This window comes from Megalops cyprinoides, chromosome 21 (assembly GCF_013368585.1).
Source record: "Megalops cyprinoides isolate fMegCyp1 chromosome 21, fMegCyp1.pri, whole genome shotgun sequence".
NCBI classification, from domain to species: Eukaryota; Metazoa; Chordata; class Actinopteri; order Elopiformes; family Megalopidae; genus Megalops; species Megalops cyprinoides.
Genome location: NC_050603.1, coordinates 20,071,107 through 20,097,852, shown reverse-complemented (window position 1 = coordinate 20,097,852; position 26,746 = coordinate 20,071,107). Strand labels below are relative to the sequence as shown.

The 26,746-nt window shown below is 44.5% G+C and overlaps 2 protein-coding genes across 3 annotated transcripts in view; one reads left to right on the top strand and one right to left on the bottom strand.

Annotated features, from left to right (window-relative positions):
* The window catches only part of jarid2b (jumonji, AT rich interactive domain 2b), a 131,880-nt gene extending 130,135 nt beyond the window's left edge, over nucleotides 1–1,745 (top strand). For both annotated transcript variants that reach the window (XM_036515680.1, XM_036515679.1), the window contains one exon: nucleotides 488–1,745. In XM_036515680.1, the coding sequence (XP_036371573.1) occupies nucleotides 488–676 (189 nt within the window). In that variant the 3' untranslated portion in view covers nucleotides 677–1,745. The remainder of the gene's footprint in view (nucleotides 1–487) is intronic.
* Nucleotides 1,746–1,864: 119 nt separating this feature from the next.
* The window catches only part of LOC118769265 (dysbindin-like), a 71,323-nt gene continuing 46,441 nt past the window's right edge, over nucleotides 1,865–26,746 (bottom strand). Inside the window, exons 8-10 of the mRNA XM_036516314.1 lie at nucleotides 9,838–9,993; nucleotides 4,936–5,079; nucleotides 1,865–4,421 (exon numbers count right to left, since the gene is read on the bottom strand). Of these exons, the coding sequence (XP_036372207.1) occupies nucleotides 4,165–4,421; nucleotides 4,936–5,079; nucleotides 9,838–9,993 (557 nt within the window). The 3' untranslated portion in view covers nucleotides 1,865–4,164. The remainder of the gene's footprint in view (nucleotides 4,422–4,935; nucleotides 5,080–9,837; nucleotides 9,994–26,746) is intronic.

Sequence of the window (26,746 nt, the reverse complement as noted above, 5' to 3'; positions counted from 1 at the left end):
TGACATTGTCCTGAAGAGACCAGGATGTGTCCTGTTGATTTTAACACTCTGGTACTCGGTCCTCGGTGCTTGTGGTATTTGAAAGCAAGAATGGTCATATTGTTACCTCAGTTCTCTCCATCTGGTGGATGTGCACTACAAAACAATCTTGATTTAAAGAAGAACGTATTTATTTAAATAAGGATGAATAATTTACAATAAGGATAAGGGTTGATTTTTATTTTCTCCGATTACAAGAAAACATTTGCCTTGTGCCTATTTATCCAACACATACATACATGTAATATATACTCTGAATTCAAGATTTTAAAAAAATTTGAGATAAGAAAAATTAAGTCTTACCGGATAAATATGAGATCCAAATCAGAGAGTGTTTTAATTGTGAGAAAATCTTTAATGACAAGTAGCCTTGATATGAGAAGAACAGATGTAAACTTTGGCAACAGTGTCCCTGACCGTTCCTCTGTCCCCTGCTGTGTGACAACAGGAGCAGATCAACAGTCTGGTGAGCCAGGTGTGCGGGAAAGCCATGGCGCGGAGCGGCGAGAACTGTAACGGCACGACCCCCGGCAAAACTCCCGCCAAGCGCGGCCCGCGCAAACGAGCCACCGTGGAGGTGCTGCTCTCCCGCCTCTCCTCCTCACACCTGTCCAAAAGTGCTACCACTTCCTCATGAAGATGCCAAGAAAAGTCCCTGCTTTTTTAAAGTTTTATTTTTTTTTTTTCTTCGTTTTTTAAAGATTTTTGTTTTCGATTTTATACCCACCCTCTCACCTCCCCTTTCCTATAGTACGGAGAGCTTGCTCTAGAAAGCAAGTTCTTTTTTTTGCACTAGCTCGAAAGAAGATTTTCTCTCTTGTTTTTTAGAGGTCTTTTTCTTTGTGTCGGTCTTAGCATTAAGTGAAACATGCACGCGTGTAATGTATCCTACACCTACTACAGAGCTCCTCATTCTTCCGAGGCGCTGCCTGATGATGTCACGGAGTCAACTTCCTGTAGATCTGTGTCCCCTCCCTCTGCTCTCCCTCGTCGGCCCCTGCGACTGCACACACACACTCATACCTGAACTGTGAACCAGCAGAGAAGACAGAAGGGCGTCCATTTTTAATGACATCACAAAGAGCAGGAAAACCTTTTTTCTTTTAAGTTTTTTATTTCCAAGATCAATTTTATTCTCTCAGCGAGTGAGCGAACAGCTGTTTTGGGAGAGCGCTGTGGAGGCAAAACTTGAAAGACAGATGTTTGCTGGCCTGTGTTTTTTTTTTAAATCATTAGTTCATTTTATGCTTGATTTTAACCAAGCTGAAGTGTTGTCCATTTTTATGGGAGGGCAGGAGGGAGGGTCAGGGGTTGGAGAGGACTCCTGATTTCCAAAATCTTGGTGTAGGACAGGTGGGGGGGGTTGTCACCAGTGGGTGCGAGAGGAAGAGTCTCCTTGCGTGTGTATACTGTGCCTGATACTAGTAGGAAAATCCACATTGTTTTTGGTGCTGTTAGGTATTACTGTATATCAAATGACAAAAAACAGGACGGAATGCCTCAGGGCCTTCTGGTTCTAGATGTGCAATCGTATTAACATTCCACATTCCTCATCCTATTGTTTCATCTAAGCATTAATTATTATATTATTATTATTTTTCCGTGTTCTGATTTATATTTTGGTCTGATGTGCTATCACAAGTAGAGCCACTAGTCAAGAGGTTGTAAAATGTGAATTATGAAAAATCCCAGTTTTCCTTTTTTTTTTTTTTTGGTCGTTTTTCTTTTGAGTTTTCACTTTTCCAGATGTATTATGAATGATTAAATACAAACAACAAAAATCAACATAAAAATGACAACTTTTGTACATATTCCTGTAAATTTCTTTAAATACTTGAGCCTTTTTTGGGGAGGGGTGGGAGGGTTATGGTTAGGGTTGAAGAGAGAGATGAAGAAAAAGCCTTACTTTTTTATTTCTTCATCTGTGTGAGTTTGATGCTACAGGGTTGCTCTTGTAACATTTATAAATAAGTGCTGCTTACATCACTGAAAAAATACGGAGTAGCGGTGGCCCTTAGTTTTTTTAGCTTTACTTTTTTAAAGAAAAGGGAAAAATTCATTCACGAAAAAAAGGTTTTTACATTTTCATTACTGAAAATTCAACAATGTAGTAGCTACTCACGTTGCACTGAGCTTGCCGCAGGTGACTGTCAAGAACACCTATAATCCAGTTTGTTGGTTGTTGTCCTTTACAGAAGACTGAACTGTTTTAGGAGTATTTAATGAAAACCCGAGTTGAGTGTTTTCAAGAAAAAAAGAAAAAAAAAAAAAAAAAAGGAAAAAAAATGTGGTTGTCAAGTTTTTATGGCCTTACTGTGTATTTTATTCAGAATTTGTTTTCCTTTTTCTACAGTAAAACTATTGCTTACAGTCTGAGATCTTATTTATTGGCTCTGCATTGCTGCCTTTCCTTCCAGGCGGAAAGGTCCATGTTGGTTATTGCCAGTTTTTTACTTTTCGAGTTTGTACTTTAAGGTTTAATAAAAACTTACAGACAATTCACTGTCAGTTCTTTTCAAAGCCAAGCATCTGTCTCTTTGTCCTCCTCTGTTCTTCGTGTAAGAATGCCTTTGCCTGTGTTCCTGCAGTTTGACCACACGAGGTCATGAAGACCATGCTGATTAAATCTAACCCAGAGCCAGAATGACACAGTACACCTTATTTCTCTTAACAGGTGCTTTCACATTCAGTTCTGTTTCAGTTTGTTCTTAACCTCGAATAAAGAATTTAAGCAGCTGTTACCTTTTTCAATACACAACATCTGTTTGCCGGTGTCTGAAATTTATGCAAATACTGTTAGCACAAAAAAGAAAAGGGAATTGTTTAAATGTGTTATTTAAGGCTAAGTTCAGCTGAAGTACAAACGTCCCTACAGCTCAGTTACAGATACTGATGCTTACTCTTTGATTTTCCAGCAGACATTTGGTGTTGGCTCTCACAAATGTCTCCTCTGCCATCCTACTGGTCTGTAAGAACCTGCACGTCCAGAATGTTGCTGTTTCCAACACTTCTAACTATTATGGGTGAATGTAATCATAACTTATGGAAGCGTGAGGCTTCATGAACCACGCTGTGGGTGGAGCTACCACCTGCTGTCAATCACTCATTTGCATAAATCATACAACTGTGTCAAGTCACTGTGCTTGCCTTAGATCAGTGAGTCTGTGATACAGCGTGATAGTGCCACTCATTTGGGGGTTCGCTGAGCCTCACTATTTGTCCCTCGTGTTAACTGCTCTGCGTCCAGGCGGCTAACAAAATGGGCCAACAATTTAAAGGACCTGGATGTTGAGAAAGCAGCACATCAAAAGGCTTTATCCACAGACAGCCATAAGCTGCACGATTTCTCACCACCGACTGCAGGAAGTCCAGGCTGCATATGACAATGATTAAATCCAGTATTAAAAACGAGTACATCAAAAATTACAGCAGCTGATTACGCTAATCACGCATCGGTGGGACATTTGCAGTGGAATCAGAAAGTATCGATCGGGAACCCCAACACGCTTCTCCAACACTGCACTCGATATAATTGACTTGATTATTCAATAACATCAAAATTTTCAAATGAGATTTTCACTTCTGTTGCTCACTTAAAAAGAGCTTGTATGGGGGCGGGGAAATTTAGATCTGGGGAGGCTGCATTACCACACAATACTGTTGGGCTTTAGATACAAGACAGGGAACTTCTTTACAAAAGAACAACAGCAGAAAACACAAGTGATTGAAAACTTTTGGTAACACTTTCTCTGGAGGGTCCAACGTCACATAAGAGATATATCAAGCCTTTTTAAACATGACACAACAGCTTCATAACCACCACATGAATGTTCACAAACGCGCAGGCTAACGGACTCGGCGTGTGCTATTACTGGTGATGTTACCATAATGTACCAAATCCAGATTTCATGGTGCTGTCACTTGTGAAACTGCATATCCAATGTCAGCTGGAATAAGTGTTTATGAATGCTTACACAGTGCTTGTGAAGATGTTTTGCAGCTCTTGCATGGGACCCTTCAGAGAATGCCTCACCAAGCTTTCCATATGCTAAGCGCGTGTTTTTTTTTTGTTTAAAACAGAGGGTACGGTCCTTTTGTGGCGGTGAGGGCGATCGCCGCCTCCCTCTATGTGGCCTGCGAGTCACTGTCGTCGGAGTCCTTTGGCGGCTCACGCTCGGCCAGCGTGGCCAGCACCGTGTCGGCCTGGACGTCCTCCTCGTCCAGCTGCACCACGGGCGAGTCGTCGGGCTCGTCCCCGCCCTCCGTCTCCTGGCTGGCCGAGTCGGTGCAGGTGGAGGAGAGGGAGGAGAGCTTGTGCCGCAGCTCGGCCTGCGTGGGCACCCGCAGGGTGATCTCCGTGGGGAAGGACTCGGCGTCCGGGCCTGCAGGAGCGGGGGGGAAGGGGGGGGGTTCCGAGAAGCTAATTACACCCCTGCCCTTGTCCAGCCCTCTCCTTTTATTAAATCAGTACAGCTCGTACTCTATGTAGTACAGACAGTAATGCGAAAACTGCCTTGTCTGTCAGGTTTAGACCTCGCAGGCCTGTTCTTGGCATAGCTGCTGCCCATTATGGAGATGCTAACAAAGTGCCCTGAAGCAAACGTCGAAGGCGATTAGATTTTATCAAGACTTGGAAGAAGATTGCTGCTGATCACTGCAACTTGTGAGAAGTGGTGGTGCTGCAGACTGTGTAGGAGATACCGCACTGCTGCATTTATTATGAACCATTATGCAATGCAAGATAAGAATTTAAAGATAAGAACAACTGGGAGTATTTTTATCAAGACCAGCGGGTACACAAAAACCATGATCAGAACTGCTTGTTCCTTACTGTAGATCTACTTCAGCAGGGAAGTAGAGCGTATACTGCCACCTAGTGTGAGGGAGGAGCCGTACCCAGCATCGGCGAGGCCACGCTGTTGTCCTCTCCCCCGGAGTTGAGGAAGACGTCCAGGGCCTCCTGGTCGGACATGTCCATGAGGTCCATCTGCTCCAGCATGTCCACGTTTACCTCCATTGACGACATGCTCCCTATAGGCTCTGACCACATAAAACAAACCACCATCACTGCCACGTCCTGACACCATCACCCACAATGCAACAGCAAGGATCAGAGTCCAGGAATTGAACAAGCCCTGAGGTTCTGCAAGTGCTTCTTGAGTTACCGGATCAATGATTTCAGTGCTTTGGGGGATGGATCTAAACTAAAAATAGCATAGTAGAGGAATCTAATAAATGTCTGCAACACATTAAGCACACCTGGGGCTGCAGTCCTGGGATAGCATTGGCCTCTAACACAACTAGGAACAGATCAAGAGAAAATGCTGACATCCATTCTGTAGTAACCTGTTCTGTTGGATGTGTTGATTAGCACATGGGATCCATCCACTATACTTCCTGTCCTGTCCTGTCCTGTAGCAGCAATGACAGTCTCAGTGAAAGGCTAGACACCTCACGCCATTGTCACCCACAGCCCAGGCTTTGCATTCTGGGAAAAACTGTTCCCCACAAGGGAACCGCCTTGGATGCACAAGCGGTGCTGGTTTCGAATTTGGCAATGTTCTTATAGTTTCATTTTTTAAAGCAAAAGAACCCTCTGAAAGCTAACCTGAGCCATTCTGCCCACTCTTATTCCATAACTTGGCAGTGGCTTCAGACTCACCCCCTGCCTTGAAGGAGTCTGCTGTTCACAAGACTCATCTGAATTGCTGTGGCATTTATCATCTACAACATGTTGACGGACAGTTGGCATTCACTGGTCCCTCCAGGGGCTGTTATGCAACAAGAACCTGCCAACAGGTTGCCATGGCAACAGGCCAGCCACCACACCCTCTCGGTCCGCAGCAATGCTCTAATTCTGAACTCATTTGCTGCTGCTAGTCCTTTCTCTTCCCTGTTTTCTAACATCCACGTTGATGTCAGCACCACCAACTCCACATGTATAAGTGGCCTTCCAGCAGTCTAAGGGACCCAGTACTGGTTTTGCTCATTCAAAAAAGAAAACTCCTGGAGTCATCCACTTGCAGACTTTACCACCCAAGCTTCAGACACTCGCAAACAACACTGAAACGAGCGGCATTGCATTCATAAAATTCTTTGTTAGCGCCGATTTTGAAAGCTCCATACCTCAAACAGTGTGCGAGCAGGACGCCACAGCGAGGGGAAATAGAGAGAGAAAGGGAGCCGTTAATTTCGCACCTCCCTGACCCCACCGACCCCTGACCCCTGACCCCACACAGCACATACACACCGCACAGTGACCTGGAGCTCTCACGGCGGGCCTGCGGATGTTTCGGGGGGGGCCTGAATGGTTCACTCGGACACTGGGATGGGCGTATGGGAGCTGAACCGGTTCACCACAAGGCAATCATCGCTCTCTTGCGCGTGAGATGCCCAGCGCTTGATGTTTAGCCAAACGTGGCTTCATGCAGACGTTTAACTGATCGGGTGAGCAGCCATGAGCATAGCGCAGCCTCCCTCCCTATCGAGTCTATGGGTCCAATGGACAACATCCTTCCATCCCTCACCCATCTGCTACTGCTGACCCTAACCTCTAGGTGGTGCTATAGCAGATGCCTGTGGGTGTTCCATGTAAAAACAAAGCCTGTGAGAATGTTTCTTCATACTGGGCATTTCAGACAGTAAACGGGCTTAAGGACCATCTACCTGTAGCGAGCTTGGTGCTAAACACTCTCCCTGGGGTTTGCTTTGTAAAATGCCAACCTTCAAGGAGACATGCATTTCAAAATAACGGTGATCGTTTTCTAGCAACACCCCTAAATGCCCTGTCAGAGATGGATGTCCAAATTTTACCGGATTACCTGTGTTTGTAGTAATGAATACATTCATTAATATAGGAACAATTATCCTGTTAAAGGTTGATAACCTTCACAAACTTACTAAATAAAGTAATACATTGTAAATAAGTAGCTGAATCCTGTAGAGGAGTCAGGCCTCTGACATGTTCAGTTGTGTCTTTCTGTGGGCCTATAAGAAAATGAAAACCATCTTGACTATTTTGACGTTTTCTGTGTTATGAAAAAAAGGGAAGGTGTTTTGTGAAGACTTTAAGGAGACACCTCCCATTGGTCACTGTGGCAAACTCACTGCAACGCCACTCAGACTGTTCCATCAGACTTCTGGGAAATTCTGGCAGAAAATAAATACTAAAAAGCGAAATACAAAAGCAATGAGGGAGTGGAGCGCTGGAAGAAAGAGGATCTCAGCTCTGCATGGGGATGTGTCACACATGACCAACGTAAAGCCAAGAAGCAGAACAATGATGAACACCTCCACAACAAGAATCGAGAGATCCTACAGTATGTGATTGCTACAGTTAAACTGAGATCACACTACTGTGGATCAGAGGACGATGCTACAGCAGATGTTGAACTGTAGATCCAGGATGCTATGAAGCTTACCACCGTGCACTGCATGTTAGACCAGCAATAAACTGTACAGGGTATATATACAGTACACCATATGTATACTATATATAAAGAGCTGTGGCCTCTGATGAAAATCATGATCAACATATATTTTTACATCAATACATGTTGACTTCATGCTGACATTTAATCATATATTTCAGTAAGTATATGTCAATTCAAGTCATGTGTAGCGCTGGTTTTGGAAAAGGAACAGCAGCAATTGTTGCAATTACAAGCAGCAAGATTAGTGCCTAATTTTGGCCTCCTCCCAGCTTTGTCTAAACTGTCCCGTCGAGGCAACCCAGATCCGTGCGAGAGAGAAGACCTTTTTATTCTCGGGTTTGACTGATTTCCATTCTTATAGTCCCTGGCACTGGTCTTTTTAATTCAAATTAAATGTAATATTTGTGAGGAACTTGGATGTGGCCCCTGATCTGTCACTCCAAACTGAGAGAATCACCTCCAGCTTCTTGGTCTGAAGGAGGAGGTTTTTAGGTTTGTACTGCTGATCTTGAAAAACCCATCCACAGCACGTCAAACCGGTCATTTTCATTTCAGAATGAGTAACTGTAATTGCATGTGAAGGAATGTGTGAGAAGGAAGCCAGCCATTGGCTGCCGAGCTGAAGAGCCAATCAGCAGTGTTTAAACGCAGCTGTGCGGCTGCTGAAGAGGGCAGCTGGTCAGACGTTGCGACTGCAACTGTCCATGCTTGGTTTCCTGATTAGCGTTTGAGTTTTTAAACTGAAATGATTTGCTTTTTGTAAATGTCTCCCTCCGCTGTTTTATGGGCAGTTCATTGTAAAAAGTGATTTTTCACTGGTTGAAATGTAAAAATACATGTTGGAAATACACGGCTCTGTAATATGCATTGTTAGATCAGGATTGTACTGTGCAACCCAGATCCTGGGTGCCTCAGTTTTTCGTGTCATCTAAACTTCAAACTTCTTTCGACTATGCAAATTGTATGCCACAATTAATCTCAGTGGCTGACCTCATTAGCTGATGATTTGAAGGTCTGGAGAACTGTCTGGGAATAGGACAGCCTGCAGTTACTTTAAACCCACATTTTTCTATTCAGGGTGGGGGAATTAGCTGTTCCCTTTTGTAATCCATGTGGCTCAACGCACTGGGACATAGCGGAGCAGTTCCAGCTCTGGCAACAAGTACTGTTCTGCTCTGTGCCTCCCACATCATAAGGTAAATACTGATGGTGAAATCTCCACTGTCTGTAGTTTGGTCAGGAGATGATGGGAGCATATGGGGAGCATATCTCTAAAATTCTATCCGATGTTGGGAGGCTCCATCAGATTTTTCATAATGGTTCATTTTTCCTGTATGGTGATTTCTGTGATGGAGCATTTGATTAAAAGGGGTTCTTTTGATGCTGAAACTGGGTATGGCTGGTAGTCTCCATATGGCTGGTAGTGTGTCAGAGCAATTCAGCCCTTCCCAAGAGAAGGTGGAACAGTCTGTTTTCCTTGGAACGACGAGCTCCATGGGACCAGAGACGTTTTGTCACTGTGGCTCTGGAGTTCCAGATCATTAAATTGCTTTGAATGGTCTGTCCCTGCATAGCTGGAAACAGAGTCTCATCACTGGAACCTCGTTGCTTTCAGGAAGGTGTAGGTTTCGCCATCTTTGATTTATAGCTAGTCTTTTTTTGGAAGTGTCTTGACAGCTTCAGCAATACAAGCAGTTCTTTGTTTTGACTTCAGACAGAGCACAGAGCACAGTTTAAGAAAGCCATTCTGTTAGCGCAGCGATCTCCATTCCCGTGGCAACCACATGACTTTCAGCTGACCTGGGAAAGTCATTATCTGCCCCTCTGTGACCTCACAGAAATAGCCCAGCTCTGCCCGATGTCTCTGATGTACGATAATTGAACTGTGACGGGGCTCTGTCTCTGATGACAGGATTTTGATTGAATTTGTCTTTGATGACACTAAAGAGGACCCTGTTCTCGAGCTGTCATATGATATCCCTCTTTGATCCCCTGTAACATCCCTCATTTATTTTTAAGCGTGACATTTTCACAGAACTGAGGGGAACAAAGAGCGAGTGGGTGAAATCCATCGTTTAAAAAGATCGTCTACGTTTCAATATTTCATAAGGCCACAAAAGATGCTGTTGAATGCAATCATTGTATAAAAGTTAACATTTTCCAAGGGATTTGGTGGTTCAATGGAAAAACCACAGTAAAATAATATCAGAATCCAAAAACAACTGTGTAGCACTATTTATTTGTAGGGTACCCAACGTCTCCTGTTATATAACAGAAGGCTGCTGTTCCCTAAGCTACACAGAGCCCACCGTGTCTGAGTAAATTGCCTTGTGAATGAGGCGTGGCGTTGGCTTTGCCCCCTCACCTCTCCTCTCGGCGATCTGCAGGTACCCCGTGGACAGGTACTGCTCCATGTCCTGCTGGAAGGCCTCCTCGAAAAACTTCTGCCGCTCCTTCAGCTTCACCTGCTGGGCGTGCTCCATCTCTAGCACCTTCTGAGCATGCTCAGAATCCAGCTCCGCTGCAGGGGGGAACAGGCAGGGGGCGACAGTGAGCAGAGTCATCGCAGGTGGCCTGCGTGTGATAAATGACACATGACGCAGACTGCACAGCTGGGGGTGGGTAGGTTAGACACAGCCAGCACAATTAACAACCTTTTGCAGGACAGTCCATATTTATATATAGCAAGTTATATTCCTGACATTAAAACAGCTGATTAATTCAGCTGTTTTTTAAATTACTTTCTTTACCTGGTATGCTAAAGTGTACCTGGCTTTGTACTTGTATCATTTTTAGGAATTCATATCTTTCAGAAAACTTTTAGTGCTAGAATGACATTACAATATGGGGTGTCCAGCAGATGACACTTGGAGTGTATGTGCTGAGAATCTCACTACAGTGCACAACATCCAAACCCTCATGCAGGGAGCTTGGAAAAATGGACCTGTGAATCTTATCTTCTAAAGGAATGACATCCAGCCATCTGTTTGCCATCCAGAAAACAGGAGCACTGAGCTCAAACAACATCTCTGTTTATGATTCAATTGCAAGAGACAGAATGCAAGAGAGAAAACAATGATTATTAAACATTTAACAAACTGTCTCAAATTCTTGGACTCCAGAATCAAATCAGGCATAGACATATAGAGATACGAATCACTTGCGTAACCCACATTTGTGTCCTCAGAGTGCCTCCGGGCCTGAGTCACATGACACAACATCCAAGCATTATTTTCTCCCACAGATATGTTTCATGTTTCAGGATTATTTATGTTACAATACCACTGTGTTATATTCATTTTCTTTATAATGGTTTTATCATCACAAAGAAGCTTTTCTGCAATAGCTCCCATCTTTATTTTCCTGTTTCAAGATTTGTATTCATATTATGCAAATCTTTAATCTTGGCGCAAGAAAGAAAATGTGTTGGAGAACCACAGAAGCTGCAGAACAGAGTTTTTTGTCTTATAAGAAGCATTAGCAACAGAAGAAACAGAAGAAAGTGCTGAGGACACTTTATCTCATGCACTGAAATAAACCTTAAAAGGAGGGAGTGAGAAAATGGCTTTTAGCTGTTCAGGTGGCCAACCAACACTACAGCTTTTTCCCTGTGGCCATGCATAGAGCACAACGGCATCACCACAGTCTCACTCACACTATGCTGAATATGAGGCCTGCGATACGCTGGACAGCAGGTCTCTCTCCGCTGCCCCCTGCTGGTGCACATTTCCCCAGATCCCACTCTGGGCTCCATTACTCCACATTAGTGTCACCGGCTGACATATTCAGAGCCCTCGAGCTGCACAGAGGGGACTAACAGTTGGCTTTCCTGTTCTGGGAAACAGAAGGAAACGTGTCTGTCGGTCTCCTCGTTTAGCTTCCGAGCTCGGCCCGTCTCTGACCAAAGACGGCCTCTGATGTGGCACTGACACGATTGAGCAGCTACTGTCAGTACAACAGGGAGGTCTCTGGCACTGAGTGAGCAGAGCTTTAGCCACACGCAGAGTTCACTTAGCTCTCAATACACTGCCAGTCCTAATTACGAGAAACACAGGAAAATGCTACGATCAGCATGGAAAGTGACCAACTGGAGTGACGGCCGTGTGACAGACCGGCCTACTGGTCAGGGGGTGTACTTGCACATCAAGATGGTTTGTGACACAGATATCTGCGCTACCATGCATTTGGAAATCAATGAGGAATTGCATCATCAGGTCATATTTGGTTATTAATGTGTGCTCGGTCAAAGGGACACCATCTTAAAGGTTACACAACCTTAAAGGGCAGCTCTGTGTGTGTGTTTATTTGTGACAGTTAATTTATAATTATAAAAGCTGTAAAGTGATGTGTACTGTAGATATGAAACACAGATACAAACACACATAAATCTAACAGGGCAGCTTAGCTTGCATAAATTTGACTACTCTACTGCTCTACTGCATTTGTGATATTTTTATCTGTAACTACAGATTCAGGACTTCAGTTATTGTATGTACTGACTGCTATCTCTCATATTCTTTTTTCTCCATACCCTCCGCTCTCTTGTTCCTGACAGCCTCTCAAGAAAAAAGCGTATTCAGTAGAGAGAGAGAGAATGCCGGGGGGGAGGAATCGATTCTCTGTTTCCATGTCTAGACTCTAATCCACTCACAAGGCCTCATAATTCACACAGACACACACACTCACAACCACACTCACACACACACAGACAAGGGGGGGGGGGGTACTGGCTGTCCATCATCAGGTAGGGAACCAAACTCAGCGGGCCAGGTTTCCACGGCTTCTCTCCAAGCCGACAAAGAGGCAGAGACGATTACATAACGTAACGATTATCAAATACTTCAGTGCCTGTGCCACTCTGGAGAAACATTACTCAGTAACAGCTGCGTGAGAGTAACCTCTGACCTTGAAGGTGCACCTTTATTCTATGCTAGGTTATCTATAACAGTCTGCTATACAACCCAACAGAGAACATCACTGGAGACATGAGTACATCAAATACAGGGGGGATCTTATCTCTCCCAGGGCCTTGATTCTGCCTGCCAGAACCATCCTCCTGTACTGGGTTTCTGGGACTTGCCAGACCAGCAGTGGGCTGACATAGCGCTGAGGCTTCTCTCTTTGGTTTGGACCCTGATTTGAGCTGTTCCACTGCTCTGCTCTCCCTCCTTCTGGCTAAAGGTTCAAGTACTCCTGAGCGACACCAATGGAGGCTGTCATTGCCATGGAGACCACAAGAGCACATCCTACCCCTATATCCTACTAGCATGATCACAACCCTCATTACAGCCCCCACCTCTCTTAAAACGCTGCTTCTTTCCCTCAGTGCTTTTAGTAAAGCACAGCATTATCTACTGTATGTTACAGGCCGTGACCTGATGATGAAGACACAATCATGGCGGTCTTAGATATTTATTAGTAATGTAATTAGTAACGCAATGCACAATCTTCCCCATTTCTCTCAGCTTAAAAAAATGAAACGGGATTCAAATGATCATGTTAACAGAGTTCAGATGTTCAGGCACGTGTATGGACTTTAACATCCCGGATGTGAACTCAAAGCTATGTCATGGTAGATCCGGTGGCCCAAACCGTGCTCCAGTTTCCTCCTGCCTCTGACGTGGCTGTCTGCATCACCAGTGATTCCCACTAATGAACACTGTAGTGTTACGATGCCATAACGTGAGAGATTTCCAGCACCGGCCTGACTGCTCCTGGCTAAGGTGCTCCCTCCAGCTGTGCCCCCTGCTGGACGCATGAAGGAGCCTCCACTCTCATCTGACTGGCACAAACACACACTCACATGCACACAAGCATACATCAACACATAAACGCTTACTGACACGCAGACACGCATGGATGCACACTCACACACCCACTCTGTCCTGCTTTCCGCAGAAAGCTGATATCAGTCAGACTGTAGCTGTGCTATGCGCTAAACACTCCCCAACCCCGGTGTGCTTAGCTGGTCCCATCATGTTGCACTGAAACAAGAACTTCTGGACAGCCCTGTTAACATTCTACATATAGCCTCTCACAAGATTCTCCTCATAACCTGTTACTCTTGCTGTTTGCTTCACAGATTCTTTCAAGCTGCCTACCCCAGTCAGAACGCATAGGGCTTACACTGTCACGAGACGTGACTGGTCAGCAAAACTCTGTGAACATCTGCACATATGGGCCCGAGACACAGCAGAACCATACAGTAAAACAGTACTGCCCTTAACTACAGGAAGCATATTTACACCATATGGTTCACTGCAGGTCTACGTGCAGGCGCACCGCGTGTGTGTGTATGTGCGTGTGTGCACGTCCACGCTCCTAGGCCTAGAGGAAAAAAAAAAAAACATGTCGCTTCCTGTTGCACGCGGGTGCGAAGGTAAACAGGAGCTGTAACGGTGCGGTGACGCCCCTGCTGCTTTTCGCACCTCTACACCCACTCAGCACAGGTGTTAATTACCTGCCGCAGGTGATCTCGCTGCTTCAGGAAGCTCGCAGCGGAAAGTCACTGCGCTGCTGAAGTCAGCATGTGTCTATTTAACTGGCAAAAGGTGAACATTAATATTGATATAATGTGACAGCACAAAGCATGACTCACCATCAAGGAAAGCACAATATGAATATTCACATGCTGATATAATAAAAATTATTCTGCTAAATAACAAAGGCAAGTCATAGATGCCTAACGCTCCTTCCAGCTCCCAGTAACAATGCTATCAAAATTGGCTGTTGTTTTCCTTAACCATTTCTTTATGTTGTATATGCAAAAAATGACACATGAAATGATACATACTAGCTAGTAGCTACAGACATGTCAAACAAGATAGAATTACAGAAAATTGATTACACCACTATGTGCTGTACTATAATGAAGTTGTAATGTCATTATGATACATGTAACGGGTTATGGCAGGTTAGAAACTGGCTTCTTATCACTGTACTTCTATTCATTGCGCTCTGGGATCTAATCAGAAACAAATGCAATTTCATACCCTAACCAGCCACAGCAGGATAACAGGGAGTCTGGATTCAGAACAGATCGGATCTTATAGCTTGACACACACCCTACCCCTGACCCCTGCCTGCTTTGCCAGACAGGACCAATTAGCATTCTTAATATTGTTTGGAGGCACACCGCTACTGAGTCTGCATGCAGGACAACAAAATGAACACAGAACAGCTACGATGATTTTTTAAAAAACGTGGTTCGTGGTTGCTTTATTTATTAGAAACAGACATATGTTAACATCTAAATAAACATATAAATACATATAAATCTCTTGCAGTTTTTTTGTATACGTTTTTTACATTATATGCTGCAGAACGCTGGCCATTTTAAGCACTTAAAATTCTGGGCCATTGCAGCTGGTGTTTCCATCTTGCCTCTAATCAAATCCTTTCCCCGGGGTTCATTTTCAAAGTAATTATTGACTTTTCCTGGAAAGCTAAATTCATTTCAAGCTCTCGTCAGATCGGCATGATAAAAGCACTCTCGGTTTTTTTCTGATCCAGGCTCTTTTTTACATAAATGACGTCACTATATGGGCCAGCAGCACGGTAATGAGGACCAGGAAGATTCAGGTAACGGCTATACAGCCCACCGCCACCCAGGCTGTCATTCTGTACCTATGATGCCTTTGAAGTGACAGGGGCGTGGTCACTGCCGCTCTCTGAACCGCGCCAGGTCGACAGGCAGCCCGCCAACATCTGCTGCCTTCAGACGGACCCCTCGCGCCACGGATTACTGCCAGCGGTGAGCCCCTTTCTCTCACTCTCTCTCCACCCTGACACCTCAGGATCTCGACCCTCTGGTGTCTCCCTCACGCCTCGGAGCACTGATTAACACCTTAGTATCCTGGGTTCTCGGAGAACAGGCCTTCCACATTTTAATCAGGCCGGCTCCGACAGGCCCTGACACAAGCACACAAAGACAGGCCTGGTGCTGGTTTCCGGCAGGGGGATGGTACCATAACTACAGTTCTAACGCAAATTGGCGCCTCGAGTAAGCCTAGCCATTAGGAGAGGCACAGAAGAGAGCCGCGCAGAAAATCAATACTCGGCCACGCTCTCTTTCTCCCAGGCATGCTGCAGACAATCGACTTTTCTGTCTGTGGCTGAAGGCAATGTCTTCACCTCTCTCACCCCGTCTGGAAGGCCAAGAACCAGGATATCGGGGGGAACACAGAGGGGGACGTGCAGGGGCTGGCGTGACACGTTCAGCAAAGGTTAGCACAATGTACTCGGCGGCCTGCGTTTGAGCCCCGCGCCACATCCCATCGCTCCCTGCAGCTGGCATATGCGAAAAACCAGTTTCAGTTTGATTATCAGGTCCTGAGCTCATCTCAGCTTGACACGCACCGCACAGTGTGCTGTGAAGGGAGTCACTCCACCCTAATTTGTGAAAACACGATGGAAACAGACTGATAGTATCGCCTGCCCCCTCCTCACTGTTATTCAGCTATGCCCACGATACAACGTTTTCGCTAATTGGCTCCCCTCAGGGCAAGCCAACATTGAGCAAATAATGTACTGAAAGGAGCTGTTCTTTTTGAAAATATCATTAGTTTGCCTTACAGTTGGTTCACTGAACATGTACTATATACCTAATAGGAGCTTGAAATTAATTTGATGTTTTCTGTAAATAGTCAATATGTATTTGAAAATGAATGAAGCGCTTGGCTGAACCCAGCAGAAGCCCAGCAATATTGCTCTGTTGAGGAAGAGTAGTTATAAATGCTTGGTTCAGCCAATTGCTTTTAATGGATTTTACTTTCTCACAGAACATCCCTGTGTGCCCTTTAAGATCGATACTTCTGTAGGTTGCCTACTTCTCCCTGAATGTGGAGTCACCCATGTAAATGTAGAACCAACCTTTGGAAAGCCAATTTCTATCTTCAAATAAAAATTGGCATTTCAAGTGAACTTTGCCAACACAAAATGGATTTAAATCATTCCCACAGCCACAAAATGTACTGCACATCAGCTAGCGTAAAATGAGTTAAACAAGGAGCACTGTTCAATTTTTTTTTTTACACATTAACTTAAGAAAGAAGAGGTAAGCATATTCGTTGACATTTAGGTACTTTATGCAGGAGCTGTGAATTAACAATAACTCTTGTAGCCTGTACTTGACGTATAGCCTCCTCAGCTCTGATGTAATTATAGCAGTTTCTTGAAAACACAACTGCAAAAATGCGCTTGGTTTTCATTTTCCAAACAGTTGATAGCTGATAGACCACGGTGAGAAGATGAGACCGGGCAAACGTGGATGGGGTCTTTGTCTCTTACAAAACCTAGCAAAGTTTATGCCCACAAGTGGTATTTATAATCTAGTTACAGCAACTATCGACTGTTTATTTGTATCTGTTCTAGCTGCATTAATCACTCAGTGTGTCTTCAATATTTCGAACAATTGTGTTGTGTTATGTTATTTAAATATGCCATGATATTAGTTAGATGGAGGTAAGCTGTTAAAAATGGGAAGGAAAATTTTAAGAACAGAAAAAACTGAATATGCCCTTAAAAAGGTACTGGCCCCATTTCTCACAGTTTTTAACCAACACAATTTTGAAAATAAATTTAGATAAAAGCAAGGTCAGCTACTCCATTTTTAAAGCACCCACACAGAAAATCTTTATCAGTGAAACATCAGCTTTAAAAATGACCAAAATGACAAAGTGGCAGTCTATCTCTGCCATTTCACCTCTAACACTTTCATGACAGACGTGGGATTGGATGTGAACAGTCAAGCAGTTGGGAGAAAAGGAGCACAATTAAAAAACAGCACATGAATGCAATGTGAAATGCCGAAATGCCTTATTTAAGGATAAGGATAAGGAGGTGTTACTCTGCTGAAAAATGCTATCTGAGCTTACTGGAACAACCATGCCCTCCAATACCACTAACTATTGATTAGATTTATGCTGACAGCAGCAAGATTTTCACACTCCCATTTAAAGCTCTCTGAAAGACCCAGGGGCCCTCATCTCTCCACAGAGCGAGAGGCATCATGTTTCCACACAATGTTGACTAGGCCACGGGCACTGCGGTCATTAGGGTTCACGTATTTTTTAAAACACAAAGGAACCCCTTTATTACAGTGGAAACCAAAACAGAACCTTGTAAGGTGATGTAATTGGACAGACAGTGCCATGGTTATGCAGAAGAAGTGGCTGTGGGCGCCATCATCAAACCAACCCAAATTCAGCCAGAGTGTGTTCTGAATGGGACGGGGCTTGTGGGATTGCTGTCCCAACAGAGAAGAGACCGATCGAAATGAACACAGACAAAAACTGCTTTATACCTGCCTGACATGAATGAAGGAAAGAGCTTACTTACGAAGACTTCCCAAAGTACTGACACAGGGACCTCCAGTAAGTGGAAAAGAATACCAAGTATCCGTGTGCCCTAACATCTACTCCTGCCTGACTCATAGCCACCTCTCATGTCAGAGACAACCCTAACTCTTCCACAGCGGGCTATCTGTGCTGTATACGTCACAGCTCCATCCAATGGCAGGGGCTGCTGTGTCATTATGCGCAGAACCTGAGCCAATCAGAGCTCCAGCTCTTTCACGGCACTCACACATTTCCCCACATCACAATTCAGCCGCCATGGTCCTGCTCTGACAGCAGCAATGACCCCCACACAGAATGTCCACACAGAAAGCCTAGCGGGGACCGTGGGCATGACGTTCAGCCTTACAAGGGGTGAATTAAGTTTTGGCCTTAAATAATGAGCTCTACTACATGAATCATCCCTGGGATTTTAATGCCGACTTGGTGTACAAGCAATCAAGCTTCTCAGAGTGACAGCCTTAAGAGGCATTATTTAACTCAAGTGATTTAATCTAAAAAATGAAACGGAGCACCACAGAGGACCACCAAGGTTCTCTCTCTCTAATTCTGAGGCCTAGCGCCATTGCCCATATATGGGGCCACTTCCTGCTCAACAGAAGGTTACAGGGTACCTTACTGTAGCAACATGTTGCTATGTGAGTGGGCAGTGTTGACTATCAAGACCTCTGTGGTGTTCAGGTTTTTTTTTCCAAATGATCAAACATTCCAGGCACAGCTGCTACCAAACAAAACAAATCTATTTAGTTGATTTAATGCAGAAAGACATTCATTTCAAGCCAGGTCTAACATAATAGAAAATATATTTGAAAGCAAAGCTATCAATACTGTTTTGATGTTATATGAAGGCCCCCACCCTGAGACCTTGACATGTGTGTGTCTAAGCCCTGACAGAGCCGGAGTCCATTGTTCTCCTGAATCATGTGACCTGAGCTGATTCATCAGGTCTTCAGATTCACAGAGGGGGAGCAGTGCAGTGAGGCTGGCGATACTGTCTCTCCTGTCCCTGACCTTCACTGTGAATTGTCAAAATAGACGACTGACAGATTTGAGGCTCTCCTGGTGCTTCAGACGAACAATAAGGGGCTGCTGATAATGTAACTTGCTGGAAACAGCCACACACTGAAATAAGCGGAATTGCTGCCGTTCAAATGAAGCTAACTGCTAATCGCTACTTCAGCCAGCCCTACAGTCACGTTTTGGGGGTGCTAACTGCAGTCACTGCAGGTAATTAGCCCTCTGAATTGGTACAGTCATATTAACATTTCTTCATTTCTGATCTCCTGCATATTTAAATACTCAAATACTCAAGTATCCTTGAGATCTCTGTCAAAAATATGTAATTTAATAATATACGGTATACAGCAAAGCCTTTGACACTTCACGTCTATCATGTTGCTGTGGGAATTACCTACTCCTGACATGTTCAATGAGAAACCTAGCCATGTTACACTACAGCCAGACACTAGTGGTAGGAACAGACAGGCTTGATGCTGACAACCATACAGAAAGAATGGCTCGGCAAAGGTGGAAATTTCCTCCCCCAAATGTAATTGCACTGTGTGAACTGGGAATTAGCACAGCGTGGCTGCAGTCATCTGGCAATGAGATTTCACCAGGATTAACTGAGCTCACTTCTCGGGTGCCGCGTGACATCTGAACTAATGAGCGCTTACCAACAAATGCCACCGCATGAGTCACTAAACGAGGGGCAGCTGTCCTTATTTCATTCATTTATTAATTTAAATAATCACTTGGTGCAGAAAGTACACACAGATACACCAGTGGCAGCAACGGCAGCAGACATGTATTCACAAATCTATCACAGTGGACTTTCTGTTACCTGTAGACAATCACAGCCTAGCAGCGTGGAAGATCTTTTCTACAGAAGAGAAAAATGAGCTTAGCTCTCATTCATCTGCTGTTTACTGTCTGTACTCAGTAAAACCATTTTTATTATTCTTATTATCTCCGCATCACACCTGAAGAATCACCTGCTCAATACTAAGGCCATGGTGGTTGTGTCTGATCTGGAATTTAACCCACACTTGTGGCAGCGTGGGAGAGCGAAGACCAGGATATGGAATTAAATCACGTCTGCAAGAAGGAGGACCAGCCTCGGGGTCCCTGCATGCCACAGCTCTTGTCTTCTTCCCATCCATCATGGGAACGTCACTTCTGATCAAATCAAACTGGTTAAAGGACCAAGGAATGAGAATCCCAAGCGGGACCCACGAGGCAGGAGCTAGCATAAGTTGCACAGTGTTAGTTGTGTTAACAAGGTACAGAGCTAGTGTAACGCTTAAAGTAATTTGTCATGTTAGCCAGGTACAGAGCCAGTGGGTTACTATGTATGCGACAAGGCTGTGTGCGGCAGTATGGGTGAGCTTCACTGCCTGGTAATAGATGGGTCTACACACTGTAGGTGTGTGTGTGCGTGTGTGTGTGTGTGTGTGTGTGTGTGTGTGTGTGTGTGTGTGTGTGGTTGTGTGTGTTTGCATTCATGGTGTGACGGTGAGTTAGTTGCCCCAGTTGGCTTTTCCACATTTCGTATAGTGAGGAGAAGACGTGTTAGGACACAAAACAAAACACTGTAATATTAATGTCCTCTTTGAGGGGGTTCATGCCAAGGGTTCAGTTTGGCAACAAGGTACCATCTGTTCAGAGAACAGTGTGAACACAAACGGAAAGTGAACCAAAACCAAACCCCCCTGACACAACACCTAAAACCCAGTATGCTAATGGCTGCTTGAGAGAACCTTCTGTGCCTAGAAATGGTGACACATGGGGTTTTGGAGATGCTAAGGTGGGTGTTAGCTGTATTCGGTGCAGTCTACCGAACTGAAGGCACACGGTGGAAATAGGCTGTTCTGTTCCAGCTCTCCTCTGTCGTTATGTGACCTGACAAGCGTGCTCTCATCTCTGAACGTGCTGGGTGCGCGCCGTGGGAGTGGAAACCTGGAGGCGGTGTGATTCACTGCCGCGTGTCGCCGCGACTCAATGTCGGTGGATGGACGGCACCGTCAGACCTCTTCGCTCAGATTTGGACATGTCGAAAAACCGTGACGGGCGTGTCGAAAAAACACCAGGACCACTTTTTTCGCACCTTCCCAGCTTCTGTGAGGCTCTTAAATAAGTGAGCCAACGGAGCCAATCACCCGGTGACACCCCAAATCTGTCTGCAGAGGGTGAGGGAGCCATGAGAAGCTGATGGTGGGGGAAGCAAATACAGCCTGAGGTTACATGTTCTGTAGAAATGTCTCAGAATCGACAGCATCAAGAGGCAGCCTGAAAGGCAATGAAGAAATGTTTACAAACTAGTTTAAGCCTGTAAGTTAAAAAAAAAAACAAAACAGAAATCAACAAGGGCTCAAAGGATGTCATTCCCTGTCACAAGAGATTAAGCAAAGATTAAGACAATGAGGTCTATGATAATGAGGTGTATGAGAGTGGGGCCTACAAGAAGAGTGTGGCTGTGAGAGTGTGGCCTATGACAGGAGTGGGGCCTATGACAGGAGTGGGGCCTACAAGAATGAAACCTATGAAAGTGGGGCCTAAATTTAGAGTATGACCTATAAGGGCACAAGTTTTCTGTTATTTGTGCTATTTTTCATTAAATCAGCCCTGGCCAAATCTGTCATCGCCAAATGCTAATAACTCCAGTGAGAGCTTCAGGCACTATTGCAAGCACAGTGAAGCCTGTCCCCGCACAAAGGTCCCATAATGACTTAACACATCTTTCATCCCGTAGACATCCCCAATAATTCATGTATGAGAACATCTTTTATTCTCTTTCAAGTCCCCAGACTTAGATAGTGAGCAATTTAAAGAGAATTCATTATCAGGAAATAGATTTGTGAATGGCTCCATGCAGAAGAAACAGAACCCTTCTAGTCTATATACTGACTGGGTGCTGAGTGGTTACAGCGGTGTGCATCAGCTTTATTAAACTTTTTGTTATCTATGCAGTAACTGAATTAGACATATAATTGTGTTCAGGTTGTTATCCTGCGCTAAATGACCTTTATTAATAATGTATCAGTACTATAACAGGGTGGCTCAAGATATTTTTTGATGGATTTGCAGCTATGGAAACAAGGTTCTGAAATATCTCCCTCCTTTGCTTTATAAAAATGCAGTTGCTTTATTTGTACCACAGGTGAATGCAAAGAGAGCTGAGATTGGCCAAAGTAACCATGCTAGAATATGTGAGGCAGTGGGAGGAACGATGGGATGAAATGGCTCTGTGCCCCAGCCTCCCCAACACTCGGAGACAGGGACAATATTGTACCCAATATCAATTACTGCCGAATGAGACAGATATGGAGTGGGGAAGATAGATAGGCTAGTAGGACTGACCTGTTTAAAGTCATTCTGCTACTGTGCCTGTACAGTTAAACTTAAATAAAACAAAGAGTAAATGTACCAAGACAGAGGACAAATGCTGGATATCTGTAACATAACAGAGAACACCAAAAACACAGGACTTTCTGAGGGAAAATCTTGGCAGCCGGTTCCCTTTCTGCTTATTGGTATAGTGCGGTTATCTGCCCAAGGATTCAGAGAGCAAATGTTTGGCAGCCACTGTCCATCTGAGAGCCTTTTATTGAATCCTTATGATAATGTTTATCCAATCTTCCAATTTAGGTCTGAAGGCTTTCCAGCCAATTGGCAGCGCACAAACTTCACAGACCTTCGATGCTCAGCATGCAGTGGTTTTCATTAAGGAGAACTAATTGCTGATTCAATAGCTCAATATTTACCGATTCACAAGGACTGAGGGCAGACCCACAGCTTCAGTACAATAATGAGCGCGGCAGAGGAACACCCAGAAAGACACAAACAGCTGCATACACACCTAACACACGGTAGACCTCAATGTGTACAACCTCACAGTGTACATTCTTCATACTTGGTCATCACAGAATACAGAGAAAGGGTTTTTGCTTGCTAATTTACAACTAATGAACTTCTAAAAACTTTTCACTTTCTACTGTTGTAACTCCATGTTTTTTTCCACTCTATTTAAGATTTTCAGCAAATATTCATTCCAATACTGTATCTCTCTAATCCCCATCTGAATTCTGTCTCAGGAATCATAACCATATAAATGTTATATTTCCCTCTGCTTATTTGTGAAATGCCTTTTTTCTTAAAAGATGAGTAGACTAGACCAGAACAAACAGTGCAATTGCTTAGTCATTGTAATCATTCAGTCATTCAGTCCTCCTCAGATTACAGACTGAAGTAAAAAAAGAGCAGAAAATGTGTGTGAAATGAGTTTATGGGCACAAAGATAAGCAAAAGAGTAAAGATTATTAGGCTACCAAACAGTTCTGCCTCTGAAATCTAACACTAAATTAGAAAACAAATTCTCCTGAAACTGGCTGTGTGCAAATATGATATTTGGGGCTGCTGAATGCCATGGTATACATCTTGTGTTTTTCATGAAAGCAAGCATGACTGACAATCAACTCCTATACAGTTGGTGTGATGTTGGGGAGCCTCCTTATAGGTTGTCACAGTCAGAGTATCGGTACTGACTGGAGGAGGAAGGGGGTCACTTCCACGCCAAGAGACGGAGTGCAGAATTTGGACAGTAAATGACTATCTGCAACCAAGTGGTTTTTCCTATGGCTCTTATGCCATCTGTGACAGCATGCTGTTCCTATCTGCCACAGTATTTGAAAATGTCAGGGTAACACCTGCTCCCCTCAAACACCTGAGAGTGACAGTTTCCTGGTCCCAGCTTTTCCTTGTGAGGAGCTCATGTAACTGTATCAACAGACACTGTTCCACCTGAAAAATCAACATTCTAAACCAGAATTCTCAGCTTGGTGAGAGACCTTGAAACTAATTGCCGAGGTAGAGGTTGTGGCATCCAAGAGGGATTTTTACATTCTGTTCCTCCTGCAGCTGTGAAAATCTGAAAAGGGTTTTCTGAAGTGCCTTTTGGAGCGCAGCCGACCCTTATGAAAGACCATGGACACGTCTGACTGAGGGGGGGTCACAGGAGACTCTAGAAAAATCCACCAAGTAACCAAGCAACAGAGCAAGATTTCACTTTACTTTTGCTTTCTCAATTCATACAAGAGAACAAGAGAGAGGATTCCAGACTCGATTCATGTTGGGAGTGCAGAGATTAACCCATTCCTCCCCTGTGACGAGACATTCATCAGAGGGAACGAGCCACCCCTCACCCATATGTAACATCTGATGTTCAGTGTAACGTTTACTTTCCACGACAATTCAATGATGTTTTAGGCAAAAATGGAGGATCTTCAGGGATTATTTCCATGCTGACACACCAGTCAGATTCCCATGAGTTATTTTGTAGGTGGAATTGCACTGGGGAATGCTTTTTGAAACACATTTCTATATATTTGTGGACACACAACCAATGACTTTTGCACTGTTCTTAAATGCACAAGTCAGCAACCCAGCAACTATGTCAGCAATTTCAGCACACTGACATTCTTAGCAAATGGGATCAAGATAGTGAGCTAGCAAGACAAGACATATTTTGCTGGGTGTATTATTAAGAATAAAGAAAGCAAGGACTTTTTGTATTTGGGCAGTCTTCAAAATCTTAATTTGACCACTTTCACAAACTTTTATGAACTTTTATGAACCCTCAACACTTAAAGGCAAATCTACCATAACCCAAGTAGGGTCTCCTCCACGTGAGAAACTACAGTGCAGCCATGGCTGTCAGAACATGTTTTGTTTCTTAAGCTCTTGTTACACATGATGTACCCTACAGTAACCGATATCACCTCTCCTTAGCAATCCTATAAAAAAAACATTGTTTTGTCATGTATAAATCTGTCATACTATACCTGTATATTGTGTGTATGTGTGTGTGTGTGTGTGTGTGTGTGTGTGTGTGTTTCCATAAATATGCCTGAGTGTCCATGATATACCTTATGGTGAAAACGTGCAGTGAGCAGTGGAGGAGAAATCCCTAATCCCTATCATTATTTCCCATCTGGCATATTTATATCTCCTCCTTTCTTTGTCATTTTCAGTTTGGTTTCAGTCAGTGGCAGCTATTTCTTTCCTGTAAGATCGCTAAGAAGAGCACACAAGCAGAAAAGCAAACATACACTGTAGCAAAGGGCGAGAGCAGTCACCCCACCCGGCGCGCTCCCCGAAGGGGAGGGCAGTGTGACGGAGTGCCGTCACTACGGTTGAGTATGCGTTCTGACTGCCATACCAACGAGCCTGGCTCTTTGGCGTTGCAGTCAAAGTTGCACGGTTGGTTACCCGTAGACCTGGGTTCGAGGCTGGGTGGGGTGACTGCTCTCGCCCTTCGCTACATACACACACACAAACACACACATGAATGCATGCGCACAGCCACACACGGACACACAAACATAACCACACATGCAAGAACACTTAACACAATTTAACCATAGCACATATAATATCTTCAATCACAATGCGGGCTTCTAGACTAAAATGAATAAATCTTACACATTTCTCAGAGCATATTCAATACTGATCTAAACACACAGCTTCTACAGCACCGTGTTCCACAGGGCTCTGTTCCACCAGCAAAGCTGAGCGCCACGCATTCAGCTGAGCCCCGGACGTCTTCGCAAGCAGAGGCGTTCTTCCTCACGGCTGGAATAACGGTGCGATAATGACATCACACCGTCGCTCAGTCGCCTTCAGCAGCGCAGCCCTGCCAATCTCATCATGATTTCGCACAGAGAAAATCAAAGGTGTCAGGTCTCGACACAGCCAATCATTTCATTGGACCAGGGTAATCGTATCGGGGCGTACCAACTTGGGCGTGCCACGGGGGTGCCGTCCCTTCAGTCTGTAGCAGCAAACGGCGGCGGGAGCATACTGCACCGCACCGCTCACTGTTTTGTGGCGCTGACTGACGTTGCGGTGAGGCCTGTTTCCCGGTAAGTGGTAAAGGTGTGATAGTGAAGCTGTGTGAGGCTCTCCGTTCTCTTCCGACTCCCCTGACACAGGGAAATGGGTCCTGCCATATCTGTACAGCAAACATGTAGTGGCTGAGTGGAGGCACTGAGAAACTGTGGACTGGTGTGGAAAACTCAGAAAACTAAGCTGAAAAATATCATAAATGTACAGATAGCAAAAATGACAATGGCATATGGCATTGAGTAAAACAGAGCCTACTCCTCCACACTGGAAAAAAAACACTTCAACTCTCTCTCTAAGCGTATGTATAGATGAATCATTTATGAAGAAGCCCCACTCTCATCAGAAAAGTAATTGTGTGATTCCAGCACTTTTGCTGCAATTACTCTGTGCTCTGTTATTTAATTTATTTAGCAATTTTCAGTCACAACAAACAAATCCATACTGCACAGTCACTGCCCTGTGTCTAAATGAAAGCAAGAGATGTCAAATCCTCTAAGGCTTCTATTCAACCAGCCTGCGAAGCCCTGTATCCTTCAGTTTGAGAATGCTTTAAGTGTTACATTTTGGGCATTGCCACACAACATTTGCAGTTTGGCAGTTGTTCGTGTCAATAACAAAAAATGAGGACGACAGAGCATATGTCAGAGCAGTGGAATGGAGGGCTCTTTGTACAGCACTGACTTTAACGTGATTTCTATTCAGTGAGCTAGAACTCTTAGGACCCTTGGATCTCTGGATCCCGAGGACAGTGTCTAACGCACTGCAACACCTGAAAAGCGGGGACGCCATGCATATTTCATAAGCGCACCACGCGTGACGACACACCCTCAGGGCTCCGCTCCATCATTTCAAAGAGACGCCCCCCTCTGTCCCCGAGTGCGGGACAAAAGCCACAGCCAGCTGATGCCTGATTTCGCCTGGATAAACAGCTTTCAGTCCACAGCAGAAAAGCCCGTGGCCCCAGGCAGTACTGCTTCAACATCACGTTGCCGTCACAACGGGCATCTCAAACTCGCA